This window comes from Ornithorhynchus anatinus, chromosome 13, assembly GCF_004115215.2.
Source record: "Ornithorhynchus anatinus isolate Pmale09 chromosome 13, mOrnAna1.pri.v4, whole genome shotgun sequence".
Lineage (NCBI taxonomy): Eukaryota > Metazoa > Chordata > Mammalia > Monotremata > Ornithorhynchidae > Ornithorhynchus > Ornithorhynchus anatinus.
The window spans coordinates 9091267-9118051 of NC_041740.1; the positions used below are offsets into that span (position 1 = coordinate 9091267).

The window sequence follows — 26785 nt, forward strand, 5'->3', positions numbered from 1 at the left end:
GAGGGTATGATTTAAATCAGCTTTTTCTCACAAATCCATGTGGAAAAATTGTGTCTCAAGTGAACTTAGCTACTAGCTTTGCCGTGGATATAAAAGGTGATCTCACCATTTGGCGTTTTAACAAAAAGCAGGTCATTTTGTAGTCAGGCTTGGCAGGTTGCACACATGAGCAGTTAAGATAGTTTTGGATAGAAATATATGTTAGCGGTGTAGGGTCTGGGTCGGCCTTACCTACAGGCAGGATTAAAGTGATATCAGGGTAAACTTGGAAGTGCACAGTAGAGAGAGAAGCCACTTGGCCAAAATTTGCTGGAGCGAAGGCAAAAACTAGGTTTATGCCAGTAATCCAGCGTGGCCAGTTGAGGGCTGAGCTCTGACGACTGGCTCTTATTGGTCATAATATTCTGTACCTTTTACCGCCAACAACAGAAAGTCATTCGTACGGCATTTTAATTTCTTACCAAGCAGAGAGGAGGGCTAAATTTCATTGCTTTAGGTATGAAACAAGGCTTAGGGAATAAGTTTTGTGGCGTAAGACAGTTCCAAATGCTGCAGCCTGGACATGCCTAACCTGTGCTTCCAGCTACACATTGGCTCTTGGGTCAGACACATGCCAAGTGATAAAATTCCACCAGTGGATCAATCGGTCAACTAATAGTATTTGAGTGCTGTGTGCCGAGCACTGTACTAAGCATTTGGGAGAGTAACACAACAGTGTTTCCATTTTTCTTTAAATTTCTCTCTAACTTAGAAGTCTGAGGCAGTAAATTCCTTTCCTTTTTCCCTACTCCCAGTGAGCTTACAATCCAGAAGGGGAGAATCTGCTGTTTTTCAGCAAGCTAATGGTTCCCTTTGAAGAACCAGTTCTCTTGTCTGTAAGGTCCTTATGGGCAGGGATTGTCTAGATGCACTCTTTTGTATTATTCTCTCCCAAATACTTAGTATACAGTGCTCTTCACACAGTAAGTATTCAGAATACCATCGATTGAACTGAAGATCGGTGTGGCTTTTAGTTCCGTTTCAGAGTATCGGAATTAGCTCGTTCTGAAAGTGTCCAACTAGGGAGATCCCGACACTTTACCAAAAATAACAGTTGCATCTGTATCACACAGCCAGAGCTAACATTAAATGGGAAAGCTGGTATCTTAGCAACTGTTACTAATATGTAGAGTGGACTGATGCAGTGGGCAGGGAACATGACTACCAATTCTGTTGTATTCTCTCAAGTGTTTAGTACAGTGCTCTGCACACAGTAAGCACTCAAATACGAGTGAATGAAATACCATTGACATATTCATGCAGTCGGATTTATTGAGCGCCTACTGTGTGCAGAGTACTGTATTCGCTTGGGAAGTACAGTTCAGCAACACAGCAAGATCATCCTTGATACGTGTACACACAAGCATTGCAGATTTAACAAAATAGCCATTTATGGAAGATGTAGTAAAATTTTTATTGATTTTTTTTTTACTTGCTTATTCACCATGCAAATCCTGCTGTACTTAGGAGTGCATAAAAATGTGAGTTGACATTAGGAACCACATATAAGAAATGTGGGAGCCAGGGACTCCAGGCACCTAGAACCTCAATGATCTGAACCTCAGAAATCTAGAGCTTAAGTGACCTAGAACTTCAATGATCTAGAACCTCAGTAGTCTAGGACCTAAGGAACTTAGAGCCCCGGGCACTGGAGCCGCCTCGGAACGCACAGCCCTGGAGGTGCCAGAGCCGCCTTGGGAACCTAGAGCAACCTGATTACCTTTTATCTACCCAGTGCTGAGAACGGTGCTCGGCCCAGAGTAATTGCTCAATAAATACTATTGAATAAATGAATGAATCAGTACATTTTGGGTTGTTTTCAATCAAGAGTCCCATCTTACTTTTGATGATAGCCCAAGTAATTTCTAAATTATCTTTTGTTAATCTAAAATAATTAAAATATTAAGATGAAGGAAAAGAGGTAATTTTATTTTTGGCTTCCAATACTATGATTTACCTGGGTATTTGACAGAATTTTTATGGTATTTGTTTAGCATGTGACTGGGTATCCTTGGGCCCAAAATGGCTGCTAATTGAAGCTAATGAGTATCTCACAGGAATTTCCTAGGTAATTTGCCAAATATAGAGCTAATCTAACATCCTATTCTCAGGGTATCAAATCTTGTCTGACAAAGGGCAAAAAAAATTCTATTCATTATTACCCAGAATGGTATCAATTAACCTTGTCAAGCTTGCTTAAGTGAGATGACTTTTCCATACTTAATTCTAAATAGCCCTACCAAAGTCCAAATCCTTGTAGATGTAGTTTTACCAAACCAGTTGTACTTACAGGGGTCATTATTTTGGAAAACCATGTTTGGACTATTTAATAACAGTGTTCACCTGAAGGAAAATACTTAATAAACACTTTCCCAAAAAGAGTACAATGAACTTCTGTACCTCAAAAAGGAAAACAGTACTAATTACATTATAAAAGTTTACAGACTCAAACCCCCAGAAAGATAGAGTAAACCCTGGGGATAGTTAAAGAAACTAAAAAGCTTTTTTTTTAAAAAGAAAAAAGTTCATCCTAGACACAGTTTTCACAGCTGTGTATTCATACAAATCATCTACAGTTATTTACAGTTGATTAGCAGGGGTCATTTACAAAGAATCCAGTAGTGGAAGCATAAGGATGCAATTTTAGTGACGATTCTCCTAAAGAAACTGATGACAGCAGATCTTTCTTTTTGCACATACAATCATTCCTCCCACCTTTCTGATCATGCCCCTATTTTTACATTCTATATATTTTCTCATGTTCAACAAATGAATTCAGATGATTCAAGTTATCCCACCACTTAAAGAGAAAACTCTCGGCAATGATTTTGAACCACGGAGTAATCTTGATTTCACCATCGGCAGATTTTTTCAGGAGATCTTTTAGTTCATCCTTTGTCACATAGCAGTGGGTCTTGATCTCATTGGGGTCTGGTTCAACAGTTACGTTCTTCCTCACAAACAGGATGTAATCTATTTCATGTTCTCCCCAAATTCCGTCAGATTGAGCCTTGTAGTGGATTCGTGTTAGATAGGAAATTTCTTCTGGAGGAACCTGTGACAAAATTAGGTATCATCAACTTTACATTAAGAGCTTGCACAGTCTATGCGGTAAGATGCATACAAAGTGAAAGTTTTAGATCATGACATTTTCAAAATCTCAGAAAATTTATTTTCCTTGAAACGCCTACTCATGTCCCTTTAAAGAGCCACTCCAGGTTCTCAAATTTATCCAGCTCAATTTGGAGATCTCTACATTTTCCACTGAACACAGAACACATCAATCTAAATATCTTGTTTTCATTCACAGGAACAGTTTGCTTAGCTCCCACAACAATGCTCAAATCATTTCAGTGCATAATAAACTGACCTATACCAAGAAACTGGAATAAACATTTGTTTCATGTTAACAGAGCAGGACCCAAGGTAAATGTTGAAATCTGGCCATCCAAAAATGGTTGTAGCTGGGTGCCTGATGGGGGCTTACAACTGGTTACCTGTTCCATTGGAATTCCTAATTCCGCCTGTAAACGCCTCTGAGCTGCTCGTCTTACTCCGATGGCGTTATTTTCCTCCAGTTCTAATGGATTGCTCAGTGGATGACTGCAACAAGTGTTGGTAAAGCAACCTGTAAAGTTTGGATATGGAATACGTTTCATCACAGTAAGACTTAGGAAGGAGAGTCTCTCCTTGTGAACGATGAACGAGCCTCCAGTCCCACGACGTCAGGGCTGAGGGGGATCTACACATAGCCACTCGTACTCATCTCTCCCGGACGTGGAGTGAGATAAAAGGTGGCGGGCAAGGCTGGACCACATCTGCCAATACTGTATCTAGAAGGTGATCAAACTAAAGGTGTCTAGATGTTAGGAATGTCAAGGACCAGGATCCAGTGTGGCCCAGTGGATAGAGCACAGGCCTGAAAGTATAAGGACCTGGGTTCTGTTCCTGACTCTGCCTCTTGTCTGCTCTGGGACCTGGGGCATGTCATTTCACTTCTCTGGGCCTCAAGCACCTCATCTATAAAATGGGGATTAAGACTGCACCCCAGGAGGGACAGGGACTATGTCCAACCTGATTAGCTTATATCTACTCCACCGCTTAATGCAGTGCCTGGCAATAGTAAGTGCGTAACAAATACCACCCCCCCAACCACAACAAACCCCCCCCAAAATACCACTTTTGCCTGAACATGAGCTTTCCCTATGTAATATAACTAGATTTTTGTCAGGAGACGAGGGGACTTTTGTCAATGAGAGCTTGTTTGGTTGGAGGGGGCCGCCAGTTTTTCTGAACACACGGGCTCGTGCATATGCCGTGCGGCGTCAGTCCCCGTGAGCACACCACCTTCAGTTTTCCTTAAAACGAATTTGGTGAGGTGTTCTCTCGCTGGGTGCTCTATAGAACCAAACCATCTGTTTTGGACAACTTTCACTTAAGTCTGTTAAATTAGTGCACTTACCTGGGAAAGTGATTTTAGCGTCTGATCTCTGCTGCAGGAGTAATTTATTTTCTGTGTTGAACAAGAAGACACTGAATGCTCGGTGCAATAATCCTGACGACAAAGATAGGAGCGTTTATTTTCAGAACGACATTTCTAAATTCTACTTAGTGAACAGATAAGTTCTTTTTACGTTCCTTTTTTCAAAGAGAACTATCCAAAAAGCTGGGATGGGAGGAGTGCTGGGGGGGGGAAGAGAATCTAATCGCTCCATTTGCCCCCATGGAGTCTGACACCAGAGTCGGTCAGCTCTCCCTCCACCCCGCTTCTCACTTTTCTCCCACCATACTCTGGCTAACCAGCCAACCTAATCACCATGCCCTGTCCTCCTCCTTCGCCGTGAATCTTTAGCTCACATGCTCCCTTCAGGCTGGGACTCCTTCCCCCTTCGCACCCGGCAGGCCACGCTGCTCGCCCCATCTTCAAAGCCCTTCTGAAATCATCTCCAGGAGACTTTCCCTGTTATCTCTAGATAGTAAACTCCTTGTTGGCAGCGAACACATTTACCTACTCAGTTGTATTGTACTCTTCCAAGTGTTTAGTACAGTGCTCTGCACATAGCGCTCAATAAACCACACTGATTGATTAACCTCTCACCACTTCATTTCCCCTCTGCTTCCACTGGCAGCACTTCTGCATCCCGCCCGAGCAATTGGGTGCTCACATCCTTTATATACACATTCCTCACAGATCTTTCTCACTTTCTGCCTCTGTAATTTATTTGACTGTCTGTCTAAAATAGACTCGTTACAGTCTAGGGAGAGTTTGAATCCCGGCTCTGCCACTTGTCAGCTGTGTGACTGTGGGCAAGTCACTTAAATTCTCTGTGCCTCAGTTACCTCATCTGTAAAATGGGGATTAACTGTGAGCCTCATGTGGGACAACCTGATTAGCCTGTATCTACCCCAGCGCTTAGCACAGTGCTCGGTACACAGTAAGCGCTTAAATACCAACATTATTATTATTATTATTATTATTATTATTAAGCTCCTTGAGGTCGGAAACCATGACTATTAACTCTATTGTAGCCCACGTGCTGAGCACTGCTCTGCATACTTAATACTTTAGTACTTAATACTTTATTGCCTGACTGACAAAACAAAATTTTAATGAGTGGATAACTAAAGAGCACTCAACTTTAGACTGTTTCCAACATCAACTTTGAAATAACGATTAAGTGAAGCATATGTATAGTTTTCTTAGCTAATTTAAAATATATATGAAAATTTCTTTGCACTGGTCCCCAAAATTTACCTTTGTCAATATTTTCATTCAGATGGCAGTTCTTCTTTGTTTCAGAACCAATCTTGTTATCATTTTCGTCTATAAGAATGCACATCTCGGCCAAAAGTTGCACTTGCTGCTCATCGAGGTTATCTGTGTTTATTTCCGGCATCTTTGCAATATGTCTGATCTGACCTAAAATACTGATTTTTTTTTTAAAAAAAAAGCGTTACTCATATTGCTGCTAATATAACTAGGAAGAGGTGCCAATTGAGTTTAGCTACTGAAATTTACAGAAATGCCATGATACAAATGTCCAATCGATTGGAGTGGGGAATGGGAATTCTTAGATTTCACAAGTCAACAACCCATAGCTCTCAAGCTATATCTGACTCTTCTTGATACTAGATGTGGCCTTGAAGAACAATCACCCACTCAGTGGTGGCTTGGGGGTGTGGGAGGAAGAGTGGTGAGGGAGAGAGGGGTGTCTCGCCCCCACAGATGCAGCACTGTGAAGATGGTGCCAACTGCTTTGCCCGCAGTTTTTGGATCGAAGTAGCTGGCCACATGCCGCCCCTTTCCTTGGAGACAAAATGGCGACTCCAAACCTCACCTTGCCTTCTTCTGGGAGAACATGGCCCCACCCAGTCCAAGAACTGGTGGGGTTTGCTCCACCCTCACCAGGTGGCAGGACCAGCGGGACCTGCCCTCTGGTCCCCTCCCTCCCTCCCCAACTTGAGTCTGTGCAATCATCAGTGGCACTGAGCTGGGCAAAGCCATGCTAGGAAGGGAAAGGGGACCTCTGCCCGCGATGTTCACACGGCCCTCGGTGTATTGGGGTTCCCGAGGGAAGATGTGAAGCAGCAAAACAGAGGAGACACAAGAAAGGAGGAGGGGGCGGATGGCACAGCAGCATAGCTTTGCAACTCCAGCTCACACTCTCCCCGCTTCCCAGAGAAAAAGAACTGGGAATAAATTATTCTTCTTCCCCCCAGTCCCACCTACCACCCTTCCTAGGTTTAAACTGTAGAACTGTCTCTCTGCACCCTCCTGCTTAAAGGTGTCATTCCTTAGACTTCTCCGCATAAAATGGTTGCCAGTTCCTGGGCTGTAAAATAGTAAAATCTACCACTACGAATGAGGCTTCTGGCAGCTTTATACCTGGGGACCCCATCATGAAGATACACACAATAGCTGGGTTTGTAAAGTGCAAATTTGAGAGTGGTTTCAAACATTTTCAATCCTTGAGAAACAGGATAGCCTAGTGAGTAGAACATGGGCCTGGGAGTCAGAAGGACTTAGGTTCTAACCCCCCACCACTTGTCTGCTGTATGACTCTGGGCAAATCATTAACTTCTCTGTGCCTCAGTTACCTCATCTGTAAAATGAGGACTACGACTGTGAGCCCCATGTGGTACATGGATAATGTCTAACCTGATCAGCTTGTATCTACTCCAGCGCTTACTACAGTGCCTGGCACAATGCAAGTGCTTAACAAATTCCATATTTAAAAAAAAAATGCAGATTTCAATGGCCACAACTACCTAGTTTAGCAGGCCAAACTGTGAGCTCCTGTGGAAGGAACATGCCTACCAAATCCCTTCGGCTGTATTCTTTCAAATGCTTAGTACAGTGCTCTGCACACAGTAAGTGCTCAATAAATACCATTGATGGATTGATTAAAATAGGGCATCTTGGGACTCTGATAAAAGCCTTGTTATCCCTTACCAACTACTCTATAAAAGGGCAATTTGGGTCTTTTAAGGGGGTTTAACAATGTTTCCACTGGAGAATGTAGCATCCCTCCCCTTGGGGATTGTGTAAGGCCTCTGTTATCTGATAAAACAAACAGCTTTAGCTCCCATCTATACTGAGCTTCCTCTCCCACACATTTAGCTCCTCAGAAGTGTAATGCAGGAATTTCCCCTGGAGATTGGCTGCTTTGCAAAGTGAGAAGTTTGCTGTTCTGCTAAAGTGATGAGCAAGCAGCTAGCTCCCTTAGCACTGAGTTAATCTTCCCAAACTAAAGAATAATAATAATGTTGGTATTTGTTAAGCGCTTACTATGTGCAGAGCACTGTTCTAAGCGCTGGGGTAGATACAGGGTCATCAGGTTGTCCCACTTGAGGCTCACAGTCTTCATCCCCATTTTCCAGATGAGGTAACAGGCACTGAGAAGTTAAGTGACTTGCCCAAAGTCACACAGCTGACAAGTGGTAGAGTGGGGATTCGAACCCATGACCTCTGACTCCCAAGCCCGTGCTCCTTCCACTGAGCCACGCTGCTTCTCTCAAAGAACAGTCCTTTGAATGCTGCTAACAGCCACACCTCAAGCTACATGGGCTGCTGAGCCGATTTTCTTCACCTTCTGTATGATTTTGCAGTCTCTTGCTGGACAGCCCATTTGGCTAGCTTAACTTAACTAATTTAACTTTTGATTAAACCCCTCCCGGCTTGTGGGATCTCAAAGCTTTTCCTGTACCGTTATTTTAGAGCCCTCAAAGGCTTGTGTCCGAAGGGAAAAAAAGCTAATTTTTGAGGGTCGTGACCTCAAATCTCTCCACCGAACTGCGAGCACGCATGATCAAAAATGCTGGAGTGGAGACTGACAGCTCTGTGTACGCAACAATCTGCCGTTTTGGCTGAATGGGACAAATAGGGGAAAACATTCCAGCTTACTCACTGTTAAATACAAAGTGCTCCTGACATTACAGGTTGTTCTTTAAAACCTGAGGAGCAAATATGCTCTACGAAACCCAGCAATCACATACTGGGCTTATGATTTAAACATGATGTTACAACTCAGGTGACTACACAAATACTAGTACAGTGCTCTCTGCACACAGTGAGTGCTCAATAAATACAACTGAATGAATCTGACCTGCTGCGTGACCTTGGACAAATCATTTAATTTGACTGTACCTCAATTTCACAATGGAGTCGGTAGAGCCGACAGCTGCCTTCAGTTGAAAATGAAGCACAGCAGAAGAGGCAGGAATTACAGCGCTCTGAACACAGTAGGGACTCATTAAATACCTTCCATTACTGAAACTAGAACCTCTTGCCGCCCCTGCAACGAGCACCATAACACTTTTAATAGTTTCCACGGCTGGGGTCGCCTTCCTGAGGTGGGTCAAATAGCTTTTGCCTTCCCCCTTCCATCCCAACGTGTGAGCACTGTGCCACGGTGGAGACCCGGGGAGGTATCTAGGTCAGCCATTATTTAAGATCATTGATGATGATGGCATTTGTTAAGCGCTTACTACATGCCAAGCACTGTTCTAAGCGCTGGGATAGATACAAGGTAATCAGCTTGTCCCACTTTCATCCCCATTTTCCACATGAGGTAACTGAGCGGAGAGAAGTGAAGTGACTTGCCCAAAGTCTCACAGCTGACAAGTGGAGGGGCTGGGATTAGAACCCAAGCCCGGGCTCTTTCCACTAAGCCACGCCGCTTCTATGATTCCTTCATCATTTCATTTTCTTTAGTTTTCCTAAACGATCTCATTGTCACAGCTTTGCTTATGCCCACTTAGGGGTGAATTGAATTTATTACCGCAAGCAGCACGGTGGCAGAGAGAGAGGGAGAGCAGGAGTGGCTGTCAGGAGAGAGCTGGGTTCTAATCCCACCTCCATCCTGCTCTTCCCAGCGTCGTCGACTACATTTCTCAACAGTTATTGTCCAGAGGCTGGAAGAAATGCTGGCTGACCTGGATTTGTGGCTCACGTCTTCATCCCTACCTACTGCCACAATATGCAATCTGTTGTTTAGGAGGACAAGATCAGCAACAGGAAGGACAAGGGCGGGCACGTGTGGGGGTGTTAAAACAGTGCAAAAGAGCAGCTAGGGCAGCCAGATCCCAGATGTCCCTTTGCATACTTTTTGCCCGTCACGAAACGTAATGCGATGGCACCATATGGAACCTTTTGAGAAAGCCCAGAGATGTTGGTGCATTTCTCCAAGGGATTCTCGCCGATGCCCCTCAAACCACGACCTTTTGGTTCACGGGAGGGGGAGCTTTTACGTTCCCCCTCCCAGGTCCCTGTGAATCTAGGTTCCCTTGACCTCTTCTCCTGCCGCCGGGCCTCGTGGCACGGGTTCCGTGTTCACAGGTCGAGGGAGGCTGGGCATAAAATAAGAAGACTGGAGTAAAAGGCATCCAGGCTGGAAATGGACAAAAAGCAGCAAGCAAACTGAGCACCAACTAATTTAAAAAAATAAAGAAACCTTAAACAGAATAATAATAATGTTGGTATTTGTTAAGCGCTTACTATGTGCAGAGCACTGTTCTAAACGCTGGGGGAGATACAGGGTAATCAGTCCCATGTGAGGCTCACAGTCTTAATCCCCATTTTACAGATGAGGTAACTGAGGCACAGAGAAGTGGCTGAGTGGAAAGAACACAGGCTTGGGAGACCTAGGTTGTCAGCTGTGTGACTGTGGGCAAGTCACTTCACTTCTCTGGGCCTCAGTTACCTCATCTTTAAAATGGGGATTAACTGTGAGCCACGTGGGACAACCTGATTACCCTGTATCTACCCCAGCGCTTAGAACAGTGCTCTGCACATAGTAAGCGCTTAACCAATTCAAATAGCAACATTAAATTTAAAATCGGTTCTGCCAACTTGTCTGCTGGGTGATCCTGGGCGAGTCACTTAACGTCTCTGTGCCTCGGTTTCCTCATACGTAAAATAGGGATTCAAGACCAGTTCTCCTTCTAAGCACGGAAGCCCCATATGTGACACAGAGGTGTGGGACTGATTAAACTGTATCTACCCCAGCGCCTGACATATAATAAGCATTTAAGAGATACCACAGTATTATTATTACAGGCTTGGGAGTCAGAGGTCATAGGTTCGAATCCCAGCTCTGCCACTTGTCAGCTGTGTGACAATGGGTAAGTCACTTCACTTCTCTGTGCCTCAGTTACCTCATCTGGAAAATGGGGATGAAGACTGTGAGCCTCGCATGGGACAACCTGATTACGCTGTATCTGTAGAACAGTGCTCTGCACAAAGTAAGCGCTTAACAAATGTCAACATTATTATTATTACTGAGTAAAAATAGTCAACTTCTGTAGAAATCAAAAAGCAAGATTTATATCCCTGACTCGGTGTAAGGCGTTTTAGAAGGTGAAGTTCAGCTCTTACACCCATTAAACGCTCCTTAGAGACCAATGATTGATGTGATTGACTGAGGAGGAGTTAGGAGAGAATACAAATCGCATGAGCCAAGCCACCCCCGACCTCATAAAGTAGCAGCCTGACCTAGTGGCTGTAGCCTGGGCCGGGGAATCACAAGGACCTGGGTTCGAATCCCCTTTCCTCTGCTTTGCTGGGGGATGAAGACTGTGAACCCTACGTGGGACAACCTGATCACCTTGTATTCCCCCCTCCAAGGGCTTAGAACAGTGCTTCGCACATAGTAAGCGCTTAACAAATACCAACATCGTTATTATTAACCCCGCCTCCGCCGCATGTCAGCTGTGTGACTTTGGGCGAGTCACTTCTCTTCTCTGGGCCTCAGTTCCCTCATCTGTAAAATGGGGATGAAGACTTGTGAGCCCTACATGGGACCACCTGATCACCTTGCATCCCACCCCGGCGCTTCAAACAGTGCTTTGCACATAGTAAGCGCTTAACAAACGCCATCATCATCATCATTATTTATCCCGCCTCCACCGCTTGTCAGCTGTGTGCCTTTGGGCCAGTCACGTCCCTTCTCTGGGCCTCAGTTCCCTCATCTGTAAAATGGGGATGAAGATTGTGAGCCCTACATGGGACCACCTGATCACCTTGCATCCCACCCCGGCGCTTCAAACAGTGCTTTGCACATAACAAATGTTATCATCATTATTAATCCCGCCTCCACCGCTTGTCAGCTGTGTGCCTTTGGGCCAGTCACTTCCCTTCTCTGGGCCTCAGTTCCCTCATCTGTAAAATGGGGATGAAGACTTGTGAGCCCTACAGGGGACCACCTGATCACCTTGCATCCCCTCCCCAGCGCTTAGAGCAGTGCTTTGCAGAGAGTAAGCGCTTAAGAAATATTACTATTGTCGGTCACCGCTCCAGCTCCCGGGCTCCGGCCCGGGGTTCTCCTTACCCCAACGAGTGGCGGCTGCTGCTGCTCCCGTTGCACCTGCTGCTGCTGCTGCTGCTGCTCCCGTTGCACCTGCTGCTGCTGCTGCTCCCGTTGCAGCTCCTGCAGCAGCTCCCGCAGCAGCCGCTGGACGCCCCGCCCCGCCCCGCGCGGGCCACCCCCCTGACCACGCCCCCTGACGCCACCCGTGACGTCAGGCGCCACATCGCCCCGCGGACCAATCCCCGCCCGCCCCGGCCTCACGCGCCCCGATCGCCTGATGGCTCCACGGCGGGTGGGGGGGGGAAGGGGGCGGCGGTTGGCGGCTCGCGACGCCGAGCGGCTTCGGGTGGGCGCGAGGGGGGACCCCGAGGCGCGCGCCCTCCTTCCCAAGCGCGGAGCCTGCGTCGGCGCTCGCGCTCGCGGGGGGGGGGGGGGGGGGAGAGGTTGGAGGGAGGCTCACCCGGCAGCCAATTGCCTTCGTCGACCGGATTGGGATTGGCCAATCGGAGGCCTGAGGCGGCCAGAAAAAGATTTTTTTTTTTAAAAAAAGGGGTGCGTGCGCAGACTGTTCGTGCGCATGCGTACCTCCGCCTTTTTGCCTGGTAGGGTAAAGCCGGGCTGATAGGGAATGTCCTTAAGGCGGAAGGCGTATGATAATAATAATAATAATAATAATAATGGTATCTGTTAGGCGCTTAGAAAAGCAGTGTGGCTTAGTGGAAAGAGCCCGGGCTTGGGAGTCAGAGGTCATGGGTTCGATTCCCTGTCAGCTGTGTAACTCTGGGCAAGTCACTTCACTTCTCTGGGCCTCAGTGACCTCATCTGTAAAATGGGGATGAAGACTGTGAGCCTCACGTGGGACAACCTGATGACCCTGTATCTCCCCCAGCGCTTAGAACAGTGCTGTGCACCTAGTAAGCGCTTAACAAAGACCAACATTATTATTATTCTTATTCCTGGATCTGCCACTTGTCAGCTGGGTGACTGTGGGCAAGGCGCTTCACTTCTCTGGGCCTCAGTTCCCTCATCTGGAAAATGGGGATTACTAAATAATAATGTTGGTCTTTGTTAAGCGCTTATTGTGTGCAGAGCACTGTTCTAAGCGCTGGGGGAGATTTCCAGGGTCCTCAGGTTGTCCCACGTGAGGCTCACAGTCTTCATCCCCATTTTACAGATGTCATTTGACAGAGATTAAGACTGTGAGCCTCACGTGGGACAACCTGGTGACCCTGTATCTACCCCAGCGCTTAGAACAGTGCTCTGCACATAGAAAGCGCTTAAATACCAACATTATTGTTATTTCTTCACTTCTCTGTGCCTCAGTGACCTCATCTGGAAAATGGGGATGAAGACCGGGAGCCCCACGTGGGACAACCTGATGACCCTGTCTACCCCAGGGCTTAGAACAGTGCTCGGCACATAGTAAGCGCTTAACAAATACCAAGATTATTATTATAATGATGATGGCTTTTGTTAAGTGCTTACTACATGCTGAGCACTGTTCTAAAGCACAGGGGAGGATACAAGGTGATGAGATTGTCCCATGCAGGGCTCACAGTCTTCATCCCCATTTTACAGATGGGGTCACTGAGGCCCAGAGAAGTGAAGTGACTCACCCAGAGTCACACAGCTGACAAGGGGCCGAGCTGGGATTTGAACCCGCGACCTCTGACTCCCAAGCCCGGCTCTGTCCTCTAAGCCACGCTGCTTCTCTGAACACCCTTTGCTGCACCTGCTCCCGGTAAATATATTTTTACTTCGTTTTTCCTTGATAACAATCTCTTTTTTTTTAAGGTGCTTGGGACTCGTATACTCAGCACTTGCCTGCTGTGCAACTTTGGGCAAGTCACTTAACTTCTCTGTGCCTCAGTTACCTCATCTGTAAAATGGTTAGGAATAATAATGATGATGATGATGATGATGAAGACTGTGAGCCATATTAGGGACAGGGACTCTATCCAAACTGATTAACTTGTACTGACCTCAGCGCTCAGTTCAGTGCCTGGCACATAACAGTTAACAAATACCATTAAAAAAAAAATTACATGGCAGGGTCTCAGACTGGCTGATCTGATTGTCTTGTATCTGCCCCAGTGCTGAGTATAGTGCTTGACACAGAGTAAGTGCTAAAAAAAAATTAAAGAACAAGAAGTGGGCCTTGGGAACCAGAAGCCGGATGTTTAAAAATGAAAATACTAGTCATAATGGTATCGGGTGCTGTATCCATATCTGTCAGGGGGCCGGCCAACTGATAACTGGGCAATCTGGTATCAAACCAGATGAATGGCCACCCTAAAAAGGGCAGATTTCTGGCCACGAGGGCAAATCCACCTTGGTCCAGGTCCTTGAAATAATAATAATATTTGTTAAGCATTTACTATGTCTCGGGTACTGTTCTAAGTGCTGGGGTAGATAGAGATTTGGATTCATTCAATAGTATTTATTGAGCACTTACTATGTGCAGAGCACTGTACTAAGCGCTTGGAATGTACAATTCAGCAACAGATAGAGACAATCCTTGCCCAATGACGGGGCTCACAGTCTAATCGGGAGAGAGAGACGGCAGAGCAAAACAGAACGAAACAAAAACAAGGATAGAATTGGATAGAGTCCCCGTCCCACATGGAGCTCACAGTGGAAATTTCAGGGAGGGGGATTTAAACCCCATTTTACAGATGAGGTAACTGAGGCACAGAGAAGGTAAGTGACTTGCCCAAGGTCACGCAGCAGACGTGTCAAAATCAGATTAGAATTGAGGTTCACTGACTCCAGGCCCATGTGCTTTCCAGTAGGCCAGGTTACTTCCCTAAAGTGCTGGAAGTGCCTCAGAAGAGGGCTGAAAAACCACCAAATCAAGTCTTTTACACCCTTTGACTCAATTTAGCCCACCTGCCACTCTTAAGGTCTGTCCCTAAAAGCCTCAATTCTTTTTTCAGGTGCCCAGCCACTACTGTTATTTAAAAGTCCTTTTTTTTTCCCTTTTGAGCCCAAGTAACATCCTCTCCTTGACATCTAAGGAATGCCTGATAAGGCAAAAAGCCTCCAAAGCAAAATTGAAGTCTGCCAAGGCTGGAAGAGACAGGAGTATCACTTTGCTCTTTAAGCCTCTAATAAGGCTATCGCCAGTAGCAGGAGCTAATACAGCTGGAGAAAGTAGGAGCTGGCAAGTGAGAGGTCTGAGGTGGGTGTGCTCTTTCAAAATCCACCGAATGAATGAAGGAACACGTGAAGGAAAGGAACCAATGAGATGCCTGCTGCAGGCATTACAGTTGCCCTTCAGTTTGAAGAAGATGCTGCCAGTGGTGAGACAGTCTCCCTGAGTGTGAGTGTTTTTTGAGAAATAATTTCTGGCACAGTTTGTGTAAGGAAAAAAAAAAATATTTTATTGAAGCAGTGGGGGAGAGACTGAGGAGACGAGGAGTCAGTTTTGGGGTACAGGAAAGCCACCAGGAACAGGGGACAATAAGGAGAGGGTGGAAATAAAGGAGGAGGGAACTGATTAACCTGAAGTGACTGGACATATCCCGTAGTACAGGGTAGATCTTCCAGTTTGGACAGGTGGTTGAAATCCAGGATATAGCAGTCATCATACAGACACCATTTTCCGTCAGGGCAGATCCAGGGAAATGTCAGTGGGGGACCAGAGTGAAACTGGGATAGGATGTGAGGGCAGGATCAAGAAAGGAGGAAGAGACGGAGTTACCATTTGACTTTCAGCTCTATGACACCTGCTGTTCTTGGCCCAGTTTTGGCTCAATCCTTTCTCTCATCATAGGAGACAAGACACCTTCAGATAACCTGCTCATTTGTGAGGAGGAGGATGATATGGGCATCTACTTTTCATCTGCTGCAGTACTCACTTCTCCTTTGCTCTCTCCCCCCAACTCTTTACTTCCTGCCGTCCCTAATATACCAATACAGAATGGCTACTCCTCCCTCCAGTGGACTGAGAACTTCCAATTAGGGACTCCTGACTAGAACTTTTAGTCAATTGCATATGGAGCCAGGCTATGCATGTTTCTCTCTTTCTTCCTATCTTACAGTTAATAAGTGCAATAATGAATAACTGTGGCATTTGTTAAGCACTCACTCTGTACTAAGTGCTGGGGTAAATACAAGATAATCAGATCAGATACAATCCCTGTCCCATATGGGGCTCATGGTCTAAGTAGGAGACTAGTTATTGAATCCTCATTTTACAGATGAGGAAATTGAAGCATAGAACAGTCAACCTAGTGACTTTCCTGAGGTCACCCAATAGGCAATCAACCAATCAATCAGTTATTGAGCATTAATAAATAAATCATTTATTACTGTGGGCAGAACATTACTAAGTGCTTGGGAGAGCACACTATAACAATAAACAGACATATTCCCTCTATGGTCTAGAGGGAGCTTACATCATGGTACTCATTGAGTGCTTACTGCTTTTATTCATTTAATAGTATTTATTGAGCGCTTACTATGTGCAGAGCACTGTACTAAGCCCTTGGAATGTACAAATCGGTAACAGATACAGTCCCTGCCCTTTGACGGGCTTACAGTCTAATCGAGTGTCCAGTTGCCATAGCAATAGTAATAAAGTTATAAGTTGGTATTTTGTTAAGCGCTTACTATGTGCCGAGCACTGTTCTAAGCGCTGGGGTAGATACAGGGGAATCGGGTTGTCCCATGTGGGGCTCACAGTCTTAATCCCCATTTGACAGATGAGGTAACTGAGGCCCAGAGAAGTTAAGTGACTTGCCCACAGTCACACAGCTGACAAGTGGCAGAGCTGGGATTCGAACTCATGACCTCCGACTCCAAAGCCCGTGCTCTTTCCGCTGAGCCACGCTACTTCTCTAATAAAGCAAGTGCACATTTATATCTCTTTACCAGCAATAATCAAGTTGACTTTCATAAGCCGGGGCAATGTTAGCTTACCCTCATCCTTTTTTTTTTTTTTTTTGCTAACAGACCTGGAGTCTTCATCACTTGGACTTATTTGCCCCGTTTGCCCCTGTTCCGTTCAGCACTACGGAGAGCAAATGAAAGAAGCCAATGAGCCAATATTTATTACATATCCCTTGGACGCAGAGAATCAGCACCATTCTTCAAGGAAGTAATCTTAAATCCCACCTTTGACGTTCTTAAAGTCTGCTTTTAGGAACCGGAAAAACAGGTACACGTAAATAGGAGTCAAAACCACAAAATGTTAGTACGGAAACATGCAAACGTAAACCAACTACAGCTACACAGAGACATACCTCCAAGTGGTAAAGAATAAGGAATATTGGACATTAAAGAATAAGGAAGCCACTAGAATGGTTGCGATGGGAAGTTTCAAGAGAGACTACTCTGGAAGAGATGAGGCACGAATAGGGAAAGGCAAGTAGGTTAGCTTGAGTGAATCTAAAGTGGGTGTGTGGAGGGGTAGCTGGAATGAATGCAATTATGTAAGTAAGTGGGAAGAACAGTTAAATTCAACTTTTGATGAGCGGTTTTAATTTGATGGAAGAGATGGTCAGGTACTTTTGGAGGATTCTGAGGAGAACTGACAAAAAGTAGTCACCTTGAGTAGTACTATATCTGATGAAGGTAATTCTCGGTGCTGGATGTAGAATGAACGGTTCAAAGAGTCTGGAGGATGGCAGGCAAGCACGCCCCGGTATTTGGCAGTCCGAATGTATTCATGTGAGTTTTAAAGATCTGATTAGAGATATAGTGACATCTAAAGATATGTTCTAATGTTTTTATGCCTAAAGACTCCTTATAGTAGCATTCTCTGTCGATCTAGATCAAAGGAAAATAACAATTTGAAGCCAGACTTCTGAGGAAACAGCTGATTTTGCTTTTCCTTTTTGGCCAATAGTAACTGAATCTTTCAGAAAGGAAAGCGGATGAGTCATCTGCTGCAGCTAGGCTGAAATATTAATAGGTCTATCTCCATAAGGCCTCCATTTAAGGCTAAATGACAGTACTCCCACCGATCTCTGTCATCAGCACCGTCGGTGGGAAACAAGCCTCCTCCCAGAGATTCAAGACACCGATTCAACGGCTTCGCATAAGGGAGAGTTTTTCTTCCAGATCATTCCTTATTAGACACAGGTGGATTTGAAACCTGCTGGCTTTTAAAGATCACCAGATGAGACAGCAGCAGCAGCCACCACAGTGAGTATCTCCCGGTTAGTTCTTTCTGTAAGGTTTACTAGATGAGAAAAGAGCTAGAATCGATCGGGTCTTATTGGCCGCGATGAACGAGAAGGCGAATCCGTTGATTTTCCAGCAGCCCTGCGTTGAGCCTCAGGGGACTAGGCTTTTTCTAATTTGGAGGCTTTCGGGTTTAAATCCCAGCCCTGGAGCCTTTCTATGTCTTAGTCCCCCGCCCTGTGAAATGGAGGTAGTCGATCATCTCTTTCACCAGGCCGGGGTGGAGGACTCTTAGGGAGAAGCAGCGTGGCTCAGTGGAAAGAGCCCAGGCTTGGGAGTCATGGGTCATGGATTCTAATCCCTGCTCCGCCGTTTGTCATCTGTGTGACCTTGGGCAAGTCACTTAACTTCTCTGCGCCTCAGTTAGCTCATCTGTAAAATGGGGATGAAGACTGTGAGCCCTTCGTCGGACAACCTGATGACCTTGTATCTACCCCCGTGCTTAGAACAGTGTTTGGCACATACTAAGTGCTTAACAAATACCAACATTTTTATGATTATTATTAGGGGAGGGGCAGAAATGGGCATGGGACAGGTGCGAGCATCAAGCAGCAGGTTCCAGGCTCTTATGGGAAGCAGCGTGGCTCAGTAGAAAGAGCCTGGGCTTGGGAGTCAGAGGTCATGGGTTCAAATGCTGGCTCTGCTACTGGTCAGCTGGGTGACTGTGGGCAAGTCACTTCACTGTGCCTCAGTGACCTCATCTCTCAAATGGGGATGAAGACCATGAGCCTCACGGGGGACAACCTGATGACCCTGTAAATCTCCCCCAGCGCTTAGAACAGTGCTCTGCCCATAGTAAGCGCTTAATACCAAAATTATCTCATCTGTCAAATGGGGGTGAAGACCGTGAGCCTCACGTGGGACAACCTGATGACCCTGGAAATCTCCCAGTGCTTACCAGTGCCCTGCACATAGTAAGTGCTTAATACCAACATTATTTTTATCTCATCTGTCAAATGGGGGTGAAGACCGTGAGCCTCATGTGGGACAACCTGATGACCCTGGAAGTCTCCCCCAGCGCTTAATTCATTCGTCCAATAGTATTGAGCGCTTACTATGTGCAGAGCAATGGACGAAGTGCTTGGAATGGACAAATCGGCAACAGAGAATAGTAAGCACTTAACAGATACTAACATTATAATAATGGGGGGGGGGGAGATGGCACCTTAAATGTAGGTGGGTCCGGGTGAAGGTGAGGGGGAAAGGGAGAGAGATGGCGTCCCTCTGGTCACATGACCACGGCCTGGCGCCCCGCCCCCTCCCTCTTGCCCCCTCCCTCTTGCCCCCTCCTCCTCCCTCCCTTGTGGCTCAGTGGAAAGAGCCCGGGCTTCGCAGTCAGAGGTCATGAGTTCGAATCCCCGCTCTGCCCCTTGTCAGCCGTGTGACTGTGGGCCAGCCACTTCCCTTCTCTGTGCCCCAGTTACCCCATCTGCCAAATAGGGATGAAGACCGTGAGCCCCGCGTGGCACCACCCGATGCCCCTGCGTCTCCCCCAGCGCGGGGCACAGAGTAAGCGCTTGACGCCCCCCAACGGTCTTCCGCTCCTCACTTCCGGCCGCGCAGGCGCAGTCCCGCTCTGTGGGCGGGGGCCGCGCAGGCGCAGTCCCGCTCTGTCGGCGGGGGCCGCGCGGGCGGGACTTCCGGCGGGGGCCGGAAATGGGCGGCTGAGGCGGCCGAGGCTCCTGAGGGCCGCCATCGGGGCTCAGCCGCGGCCAGGCCCGACCCCGCCGGCGGAGGAGGAGGAGGAGGGAGAAGGGAGGAGGGAAGAGGAGGAGCGGAGGAGGAGGAGGAAGAGGAGGAGAAGACAGGTGAGTGCGAGGGGGCGAGGTGTCGCGCTTCCCCCGCCGCCGGGCCCGCGGCTCCTGCTCCCTCCCCCCCCCCTCCCCCGCCGGAGGGTCCCAGAGGAGCCGCCCCGCCCAGAGCCCGGCCTGGGGGGGGTCGGAGGTCGTGGGTGCGAATCCCGCCTCCCCTCAGCCGGGGGACGGTGGGCCGCTCGCTTCGCCTCCCTGGGCCTCAGTTCCCTCCTCGCCGAAAGGGGGATGAAGGCTGGGAAGCCTCACGGGGGACAACCTGACGACCCTGGAGCCACCCCAGCGCTTTGCACAGTGGAAGCGCTTAGCCACTACGCCGTGCTCTTTAGAGAAGCAGCGGGGCTCGGTGGAAAGAGCCCCGGCTGGGGAGTCAGAGGTCAGGGGTTCGAATCCCGCCTCCGCCACTTGGCAGCTGGGTGACTGGGGGCCAGTCACTTCACTTCTCTGGGCCTCAGTTACTTCATCTGGAAAATGGGGATGAGACTGTGAGCCCCATGTGGGACAACCGGATTCCCCTGTATCTCCCCAGCGCTTAGAACAGTGCTCTGCACACAGTAAGCGCTTAACAAATACCAACATTATTATTATCTTCCCGCCCGGGGATCGGGACCCCCTCCGCTGCCCCCGGGGGAAACCCCACCGCCCGTGAGAGGCGCCCCGCGGAATGACCGTGTGGCCCTTTAATAATAATAATAATATAATAATAATAACGTTGGGATTTGCTAAAAGCTTACTATGTACCGAGCACTGTTCTAAGCGCTGGGGGAGATACGGGGTGATCAGGTTGCCCCACGTGGGGCTCACAGTCTTCATCCCCATTTGACAGATGAGGTCACTGAGGCACCGAGAAGTGAAGTCCCACAGCTGACCAGTGGCAGAGCCGGGATTCGAACCCGTGACCTCTGACTCCCAAGTCCGGGCTCTTTCCACTGAGCCCCGCTGCTTCTCTAAGCACCTACGTTGCGCTAAACACCGCACCAAACGCACTAAACACCACACCAGACGCGGCGGGGGCAAAGACAGTAGTGGTCAGGCCCAGGCCGTGTCCCACCCGAGGCCCCGACACTAACAGAGAGGGGCCACACTTTGTTTTAAAGCCCCCTTTCCAGATGGGGAAACTGAGGAACAGAAGCCAAGTGGCTCCCCCGGGGTCCCAGCGCAGGGCGGATGGCAGAGCCGAGGTGAAGACCCCGGGCCCCTGATTCCTATTCCTTTATTCAGTGGTAGAATTGTACTTTCCAAGCGCTTAGCACAGTGCGCTGCACACAGTAAGCGGTCAATGAACACGCTTGAAGACCCTGAGCCCGTCATGGGGCAGGGATGGTCTCTGTCTGTTGCCGAAATGTACGTTCCAAGCGCTGAGTCCAGGGGTCTGCACAGGGTAAGCGCTCAGTAAATACTGTTGAATGAACGAAAGACTTTATCGAGCGCTTACTGTGTGCAGAGCACTGGACTGAGCGCTGGGAAAGCGCAGTCGTGGACTGCGGCCCCTCGCCCCGGCTGCCCCATCTGCCTCCTCCTCAGTCCTTGGGGGTCCGGCGGGCTCTCCACCGTCTAGGCCCCCTCGAAGCCATTCAGCCAACCCGTGGTATTTATCGAACACTCTTTGTTTATGGTATTAAGGGCTTACTATGTGCCAGGCACTGTACTAAGCGCTGGGGTAGATAGTAGTCAGATGGGACCCAGCCCACGCCTGTCCCGGCTTAATCCCCATTTTACAGGTGAGGTGACCGAGGTACGGAGAAGAGTAGTCCCACGGGAGACAAGTGGCAGAGCCGGCATAAGAACCCACGTGCAGTGCAGAGCCCTGTACTAAGCGCTTGGGGGAGTAGACTGTGAGCTCGCTGTGGGCAGGCGTCGTCTTTATTGCTGTATTGTACTTTCCCAAGCGCTTAGTACAGTGCTGTGCACACAGTAAGCGCTCAATAAATACGACTGGATGAGTACATCCAATTTGGTAGGGTTTCAGAGCGGTGGGGTGGGATGGGGGCGTCTCTTCACAGCCACCTCACAGGAGACCCAGACTGAGCCCCCCCTTTTCCTCTGCTCCCCATCGCCCCGACTCGCTCCCTTAACTCTATTCCCCCTCCTCCCCCCAGCATTTGTGTATATGTGTACGTATTTATAATTCCGTTTATATTAATGATGTGTATATATCTCTAATTCTATATATATTGATGCCTGTTCCTTTTTTTTTGTTGCCTGTCTTCCCCCCTTCTAGACTGTGAGCCCGCTGTGGGCAGGGATCGTCTCTATCCGTCGCTGAATTGTACTTTCCAAGCGCTTAGTACGGTGCTCTGCGCACAGTCAGAGCTCAATAAATACGATGGAGTGAATGAACTGAATGAATGAGAGAGGGAGGCCCCAGCTGGCAGCTGCCAAGCGCGGGGTGGAGGGGCCTTGGGTAGAAATTGGAGCTGGGCCGGCAGAAACCCGGCTGCACCTGGTGAGGAGGGCAAGTCACCCTCCGGGAGCCCAGCCCTGGCCAAACAATTCCCAACAGCTCGCAGACTCGTTCTCCCTTCGAGGCCTTCCCTATTTTACTGTCGCCAACTCCGATGGCTTTCCTTAGGCGGTGACATGGAGGGCCGGTGAAGTAGGGCTAGGGCACTGAAAATCAGAGCCACGTGCAAATTGCACCCTTTCTTCCAACCCAGGATGTTTCAGTCGGTAGCTTCATTTGGAATTGACTTCTAAGAAAGTGGTCAGCAGAAGAGAACACTTTCTCCTGCCCATTCGATTAACAGTTTGAATATATAAAGCGTATATTGGTCTATACAAGCCATATTTGGTTGTCCCTCGTGGTTAGTGATATGTTATTAATACAGTTCATCCAGAGTTCAGATTGGAGAAGAAGCTCCACGCCGACAGGGAGAGGACTGAAATTTATGCATTTATTATTAAAAGGGGTAGGTAGGCGGAGCAAGATTCAGGTGACAAATTTAGACGCCTTATGGGAAGGCGAAACTTAGGGTTTCGTTACAAGATGTTCTTGCTTGTTTTTATAGTTTTGCAGTCATTTTCTCAGTTTCTCCATCTGCACTTCCAATATCACAGTTGAGGATCAGTGAGAACCTTTATAAATATTTTTGAGATGACTATGCGATCCTTTGAATATGGTCCTTTGATCGTACAGATATGCTGATTATAATTTAAAACGAGCGGCTGTTTAAACGTTTGCTTAAATCATATTAGGAGAATGTATTCGTAGGCACGCAGTCCAAACAAAAAGCAATGCCATGCTTGTATTTTTCCTCCTTCCAAAATTAGGTGACTGAATAAGTAGAACTTTTTTTTTTTTTAAAAGCCACTTGTTTAAATATTGTTAATTGAAAGTGGGGATTTTTTTTTTCTGAAAGTTATGATTGAGTGTAGAGTGTTAATGGTGAAAGTGCTGTTTAAGCTTTAACTTTATTGTAGTGTTCTCTGCTCCAGACGCTATAGTGAACCCCTTTACCCTTCCCCCGAGTTTTATTTTCCTGAGAGTACTTGAGTTATTTAATAATTGTGCAGTTCCCATATTTTGAACTGGGCCTAAGTCTCACCCTTTACCACTCCCTCATTCGCACAGTACTTATGTACATATCCATAATATACTTAATATAAATGTCTATCACTGCTAGACTGTAAGCTCGTCGTGGGCAGGGACCATGCCTACCAACTCTGTTATACTTGCCCAAGCGCTTAGTAGAGTGCTTTGCACACCATAAGTGCTCCAATAAATACAATTGATTCCGGATCTGTACTGAAGAGGACAAAAGATGGTTGAAACATTCAAATCACCCTTAAATCTTACTTAAGCACTTATCTGCCACATTGTCTTGTACCTTAACTCACCTGTTCTACCTACATGGGACAACTAAGCTTCCAAACTGTTGCTACAGTTTAGAGAAGTGAAGAATACTTTATTTTTCCTCTCTCTTTTCTCTCTCTCTGTCTCTGTTTTTTCTCTCTTGCCACCCCAAGTCATAGGTGATCCATGGAAAGTCACTATTATTACTAGCACTTACTCAGCGTTTATAATGCACTAAGAATTGAGCAGCTGCAAGGAAGTTGACAGTCACTCACTAAAAGAAAAGTTGGGGCAGGGATTTATGAGTTTATTCAGTTAGGGTTTGTTGCTGCCTCTGGCCTTTTTTCCTTTTGGCCCCCTCCCTGATGTGAACAAACCTCAGAAAGCTAAAAATCCCCTCATAACTTCTTCCAGTAATCCCAAATAGAAAGGAGTTTGTCACCCTGTTTCTTTGGACGTAGGGAAACCAAATCCATGTATCGATTGCTTCTTTTTCTGTGCATTATATGCCCAAAGTATGTCCTAGGGTCTAGATAGACTTTTAAGTGAGATGAGCAATGGAGACTTAATTAGTTAGATGCCTTTACTCTCTCATTTAGAGGCACAATCTTGTTCCAATCAATTGGATTTACTGAGCGTATACTATGTGCAGAGCACTGTACTAAGCACTTGGGAGACTACACATTCCCTGGCACACTGAATGTCTTAACATTGCCATTGAAAGCTGTGATTGCAAGCCAGAATTCCAATTTATATAAAAGTCTGTAGATATATCCTGAGAAGCTGATGATGGTTTGGTATTTTGTAAACAGAATGGTCTCTTCATTTTAAAGATGTGTTTGGAAATTGCTTGGGTCTTTTGTCCCCCAATTATTTTGTTCTTTTGTACTTAACGTGGAATGGGGATGATCTTGATCTACAAAAGTTATCTAGAAATAGCAAATAAAAATGATTTAAGCCTTTTGCCTGACCCTGTAAATGGTGTAAAAGCTGAAAGATTTGAAATAAAATCATTGAATAAATCAAAGATTACATACTATATGGTAGAAATGAAACTGTGTGTATTAATTTGTAACTTCCTGTGAATATTTTCCTTGTACACAAGTATAGTGCTACAGGATTTAGTATAGAATTCTGCACCCAGTAGGCACTGAATAAATATGACTCTTAAGATTATAGAATTCTCAAGACAGCATTAGTCAAGAATGACTTTACCATATGACTGTTACAGTGTTGAATTTCAGTTTGCCAACTACATAGGACACAGCTAGTTGAGATAATTGACTGTTTGGGTTTGGCTGCCTGTCAGGCACATGCCCAAATTAGCCTGACACTTTTTGGTTCTTGTTTCCGATAATCAGTTTGCATTAACTAGAATTCAGATGATTTTTTTCCCCACCGTCGTGTAAAAATTCCCAGAGCCCCTTACAGACTTGGCATTATTAGTCCTGATGAATACCCCCCACTTCCCAAATGTTAATGAAGCAACCTTTCAAGAACCTAGCTTAACAGTACTGAAACACTAGTTTTCTAAATTCACAAATCATTTAGGAAGTACATATGATTGGCCAAGTGCTATGGACTGATAAATCAGAAGAGAGCCATATACTAGTACAACATCACTTCCATTTTATTTAGGTGTATATCTTCTCTGCTTAGATGGTAAGCTCATGGGGAGTAGGGATCATGTACTCTAGTAAGCGCTTAACAAATACCAACATTATTATTGTTATTATTACCTCATCTGTAAAATGGGGGTGAAGACTGTGAGCCTCACGTGGGACAACCTGATGACCCTGTAAATCTCCCCCAGCGCTTAGAACAGCGCTGTGCACATAGTAAGCACTTAACAAATACCAACATTATTATTATTATTACCTCATCTGTAAAATGGGGGTGAAGACTGTGAGCCTCACACGGGACAACCTGATGACCCTGTAAGTCTCCCTCAGTGCTTAGAACAGTGCTCTGCACATAGTAAGCGCTTAACAAATGCCAACATTATTATTATTATTATTATTACTATTATTGTACAATTACTCTCGTACTTTCTCAAGTGTACTGTTTTGCACATAGGTCCTCAAAAACACTTTTGAATGGATATCCTACTGTGACCCAAAAATCTTTATTGGCAGGATGGAACTAAGTCGTATCAAGAATTGTTACCTAGATCACACCCTGCTGATGCAAAGCTAGACAAGGAAGTGAGAAAATTTATTTCAGGAGGCCAGGATATCCTCTGTGAAATTGTCAGTGTTGGAGGCAACATTGCATTCGTCTTTGGATCAAAGCCAAGATCTACAGAGCTGTGATGTGGTTTGAGCCCCAGACCCACCATGCAGGTCACATCTGACTGAGCAGCTTCACCAGTTCCACTTTTGGGCTCAGTATCAGGTGGCAAGAGATGACCACAAGCAACAAAGGCATGGGATGGTCGGTATACTAGTGTTTAAGCTGCGATCACACCAACTTAACTGTGCTGGATGAGACACGGGAGGAGAATGGATAGTAGGATACCCAGATATCTGTGGTAAGGGACAGTTGAAAGCAAGGGAGATGGCGTTCTTTAAAAATGCAGTAAGGCCTAGCCTCATACCATGCAACATCAGAGCAGGAAGCTGAGAAATCCCCGAGGGAAGCAGGCCGACGGGTTGCGATCTTAATGGGGCGACCAAAGGCAGGGGGAATAGAGGAAACATTGTAAGTAGGCAGTACAACGCAGCCCCGATACTGTGGGCATCACAGTTAAAAGGTGGGAGACCGCTGTGGCAGAATGACCAGCGTAACACACTGCTACTAAGGAAGGAGCGTTCCTTGAAGCAGAAGCTTTGGGAGGCTGGAGAGACAAACATGAAAACAGAGGCAAACCCTGCAGACAAGTCTTTGTACCTGCGTGTTGTGGACAGGATGATCAGTCCCATATTGATTGCTTTGATGACGCAAATATATGTAAACTCGACTATCAGCAGTGTCATCTCTAAATTAGAAGGAAAACTCTGTTCAAAATGTCAGAACAATCAAGACGCTGCTGGGCAGGGGGGAAACCTCTTACCAACCTTCCTTCTTGCACCCTCAACTGACGGTGACTCCCCAAAGCGGTGGTAAGGGAATTCTACTGATAGCTACCAATTTAGCCCTAGCAAAAA

General features: G+C 46.6%; 2 protein-coding genes across 5 annotated transcripts in view; one reads left to right on the forward strand and one right to left on the reverse strand.

The window, feature by feature from the left end:
* Window positions 1-1947: 1947 nt before the first annotated feature.
* Window positions 1948-11982, reverse strand: IDI1 (isopentenyl-diphosphate delta isomerase 1). The gene is made up of 5 exons (XM_007667845.4): window positions 11868-11982; window positions 5795-5967; window positions 4502-4594; window positions 3537-3667; window positions 1948-3094 (listed from the first exon to the last, which is right to left on the reverse strand). Exons 2-5 carry the CDS (start codon window positions 5934-5936, stop codon window positions 2777-2779), a joined length of 684 nt encoding a protein of 227 aa, XP_007666035.2. The 5' UTR covers window positions 5937-5967; window positions 11868-11982; the 3' UTR covers window positions 1948-2776.
* Window positions 11983-16834: 4852 nt separating this feature from the next.
* The window catches only part of WDR37 (WD repeat domain 37), a 46839-nt gene continuing 36888 nt past the window's right edge, over window positions 16835-26785 (forward strand). Inside the window, exon 1 of one of the 4 annotated variants that reach the window (XM_029077684.2) lies at window positions 16835-17007. Coding sequence is in view for 2 of the 4 variants with exons in the window: in XM_001509535.5 (XP_001509585.3) it covers window positions 17971-17996 (26 nt within the window). In the remaining 2 variants the exon portion in view is untranslated. Of the gene's footprint in view, window positions 17008-17809; window positions 17997-19791; window positions 19844-26785 lie in introns of those variants that run through there. The other 3 variants (XM_001509535.5, XM_029077682.2, XM_029077683.2) reach the window with 3 other exon arrangements.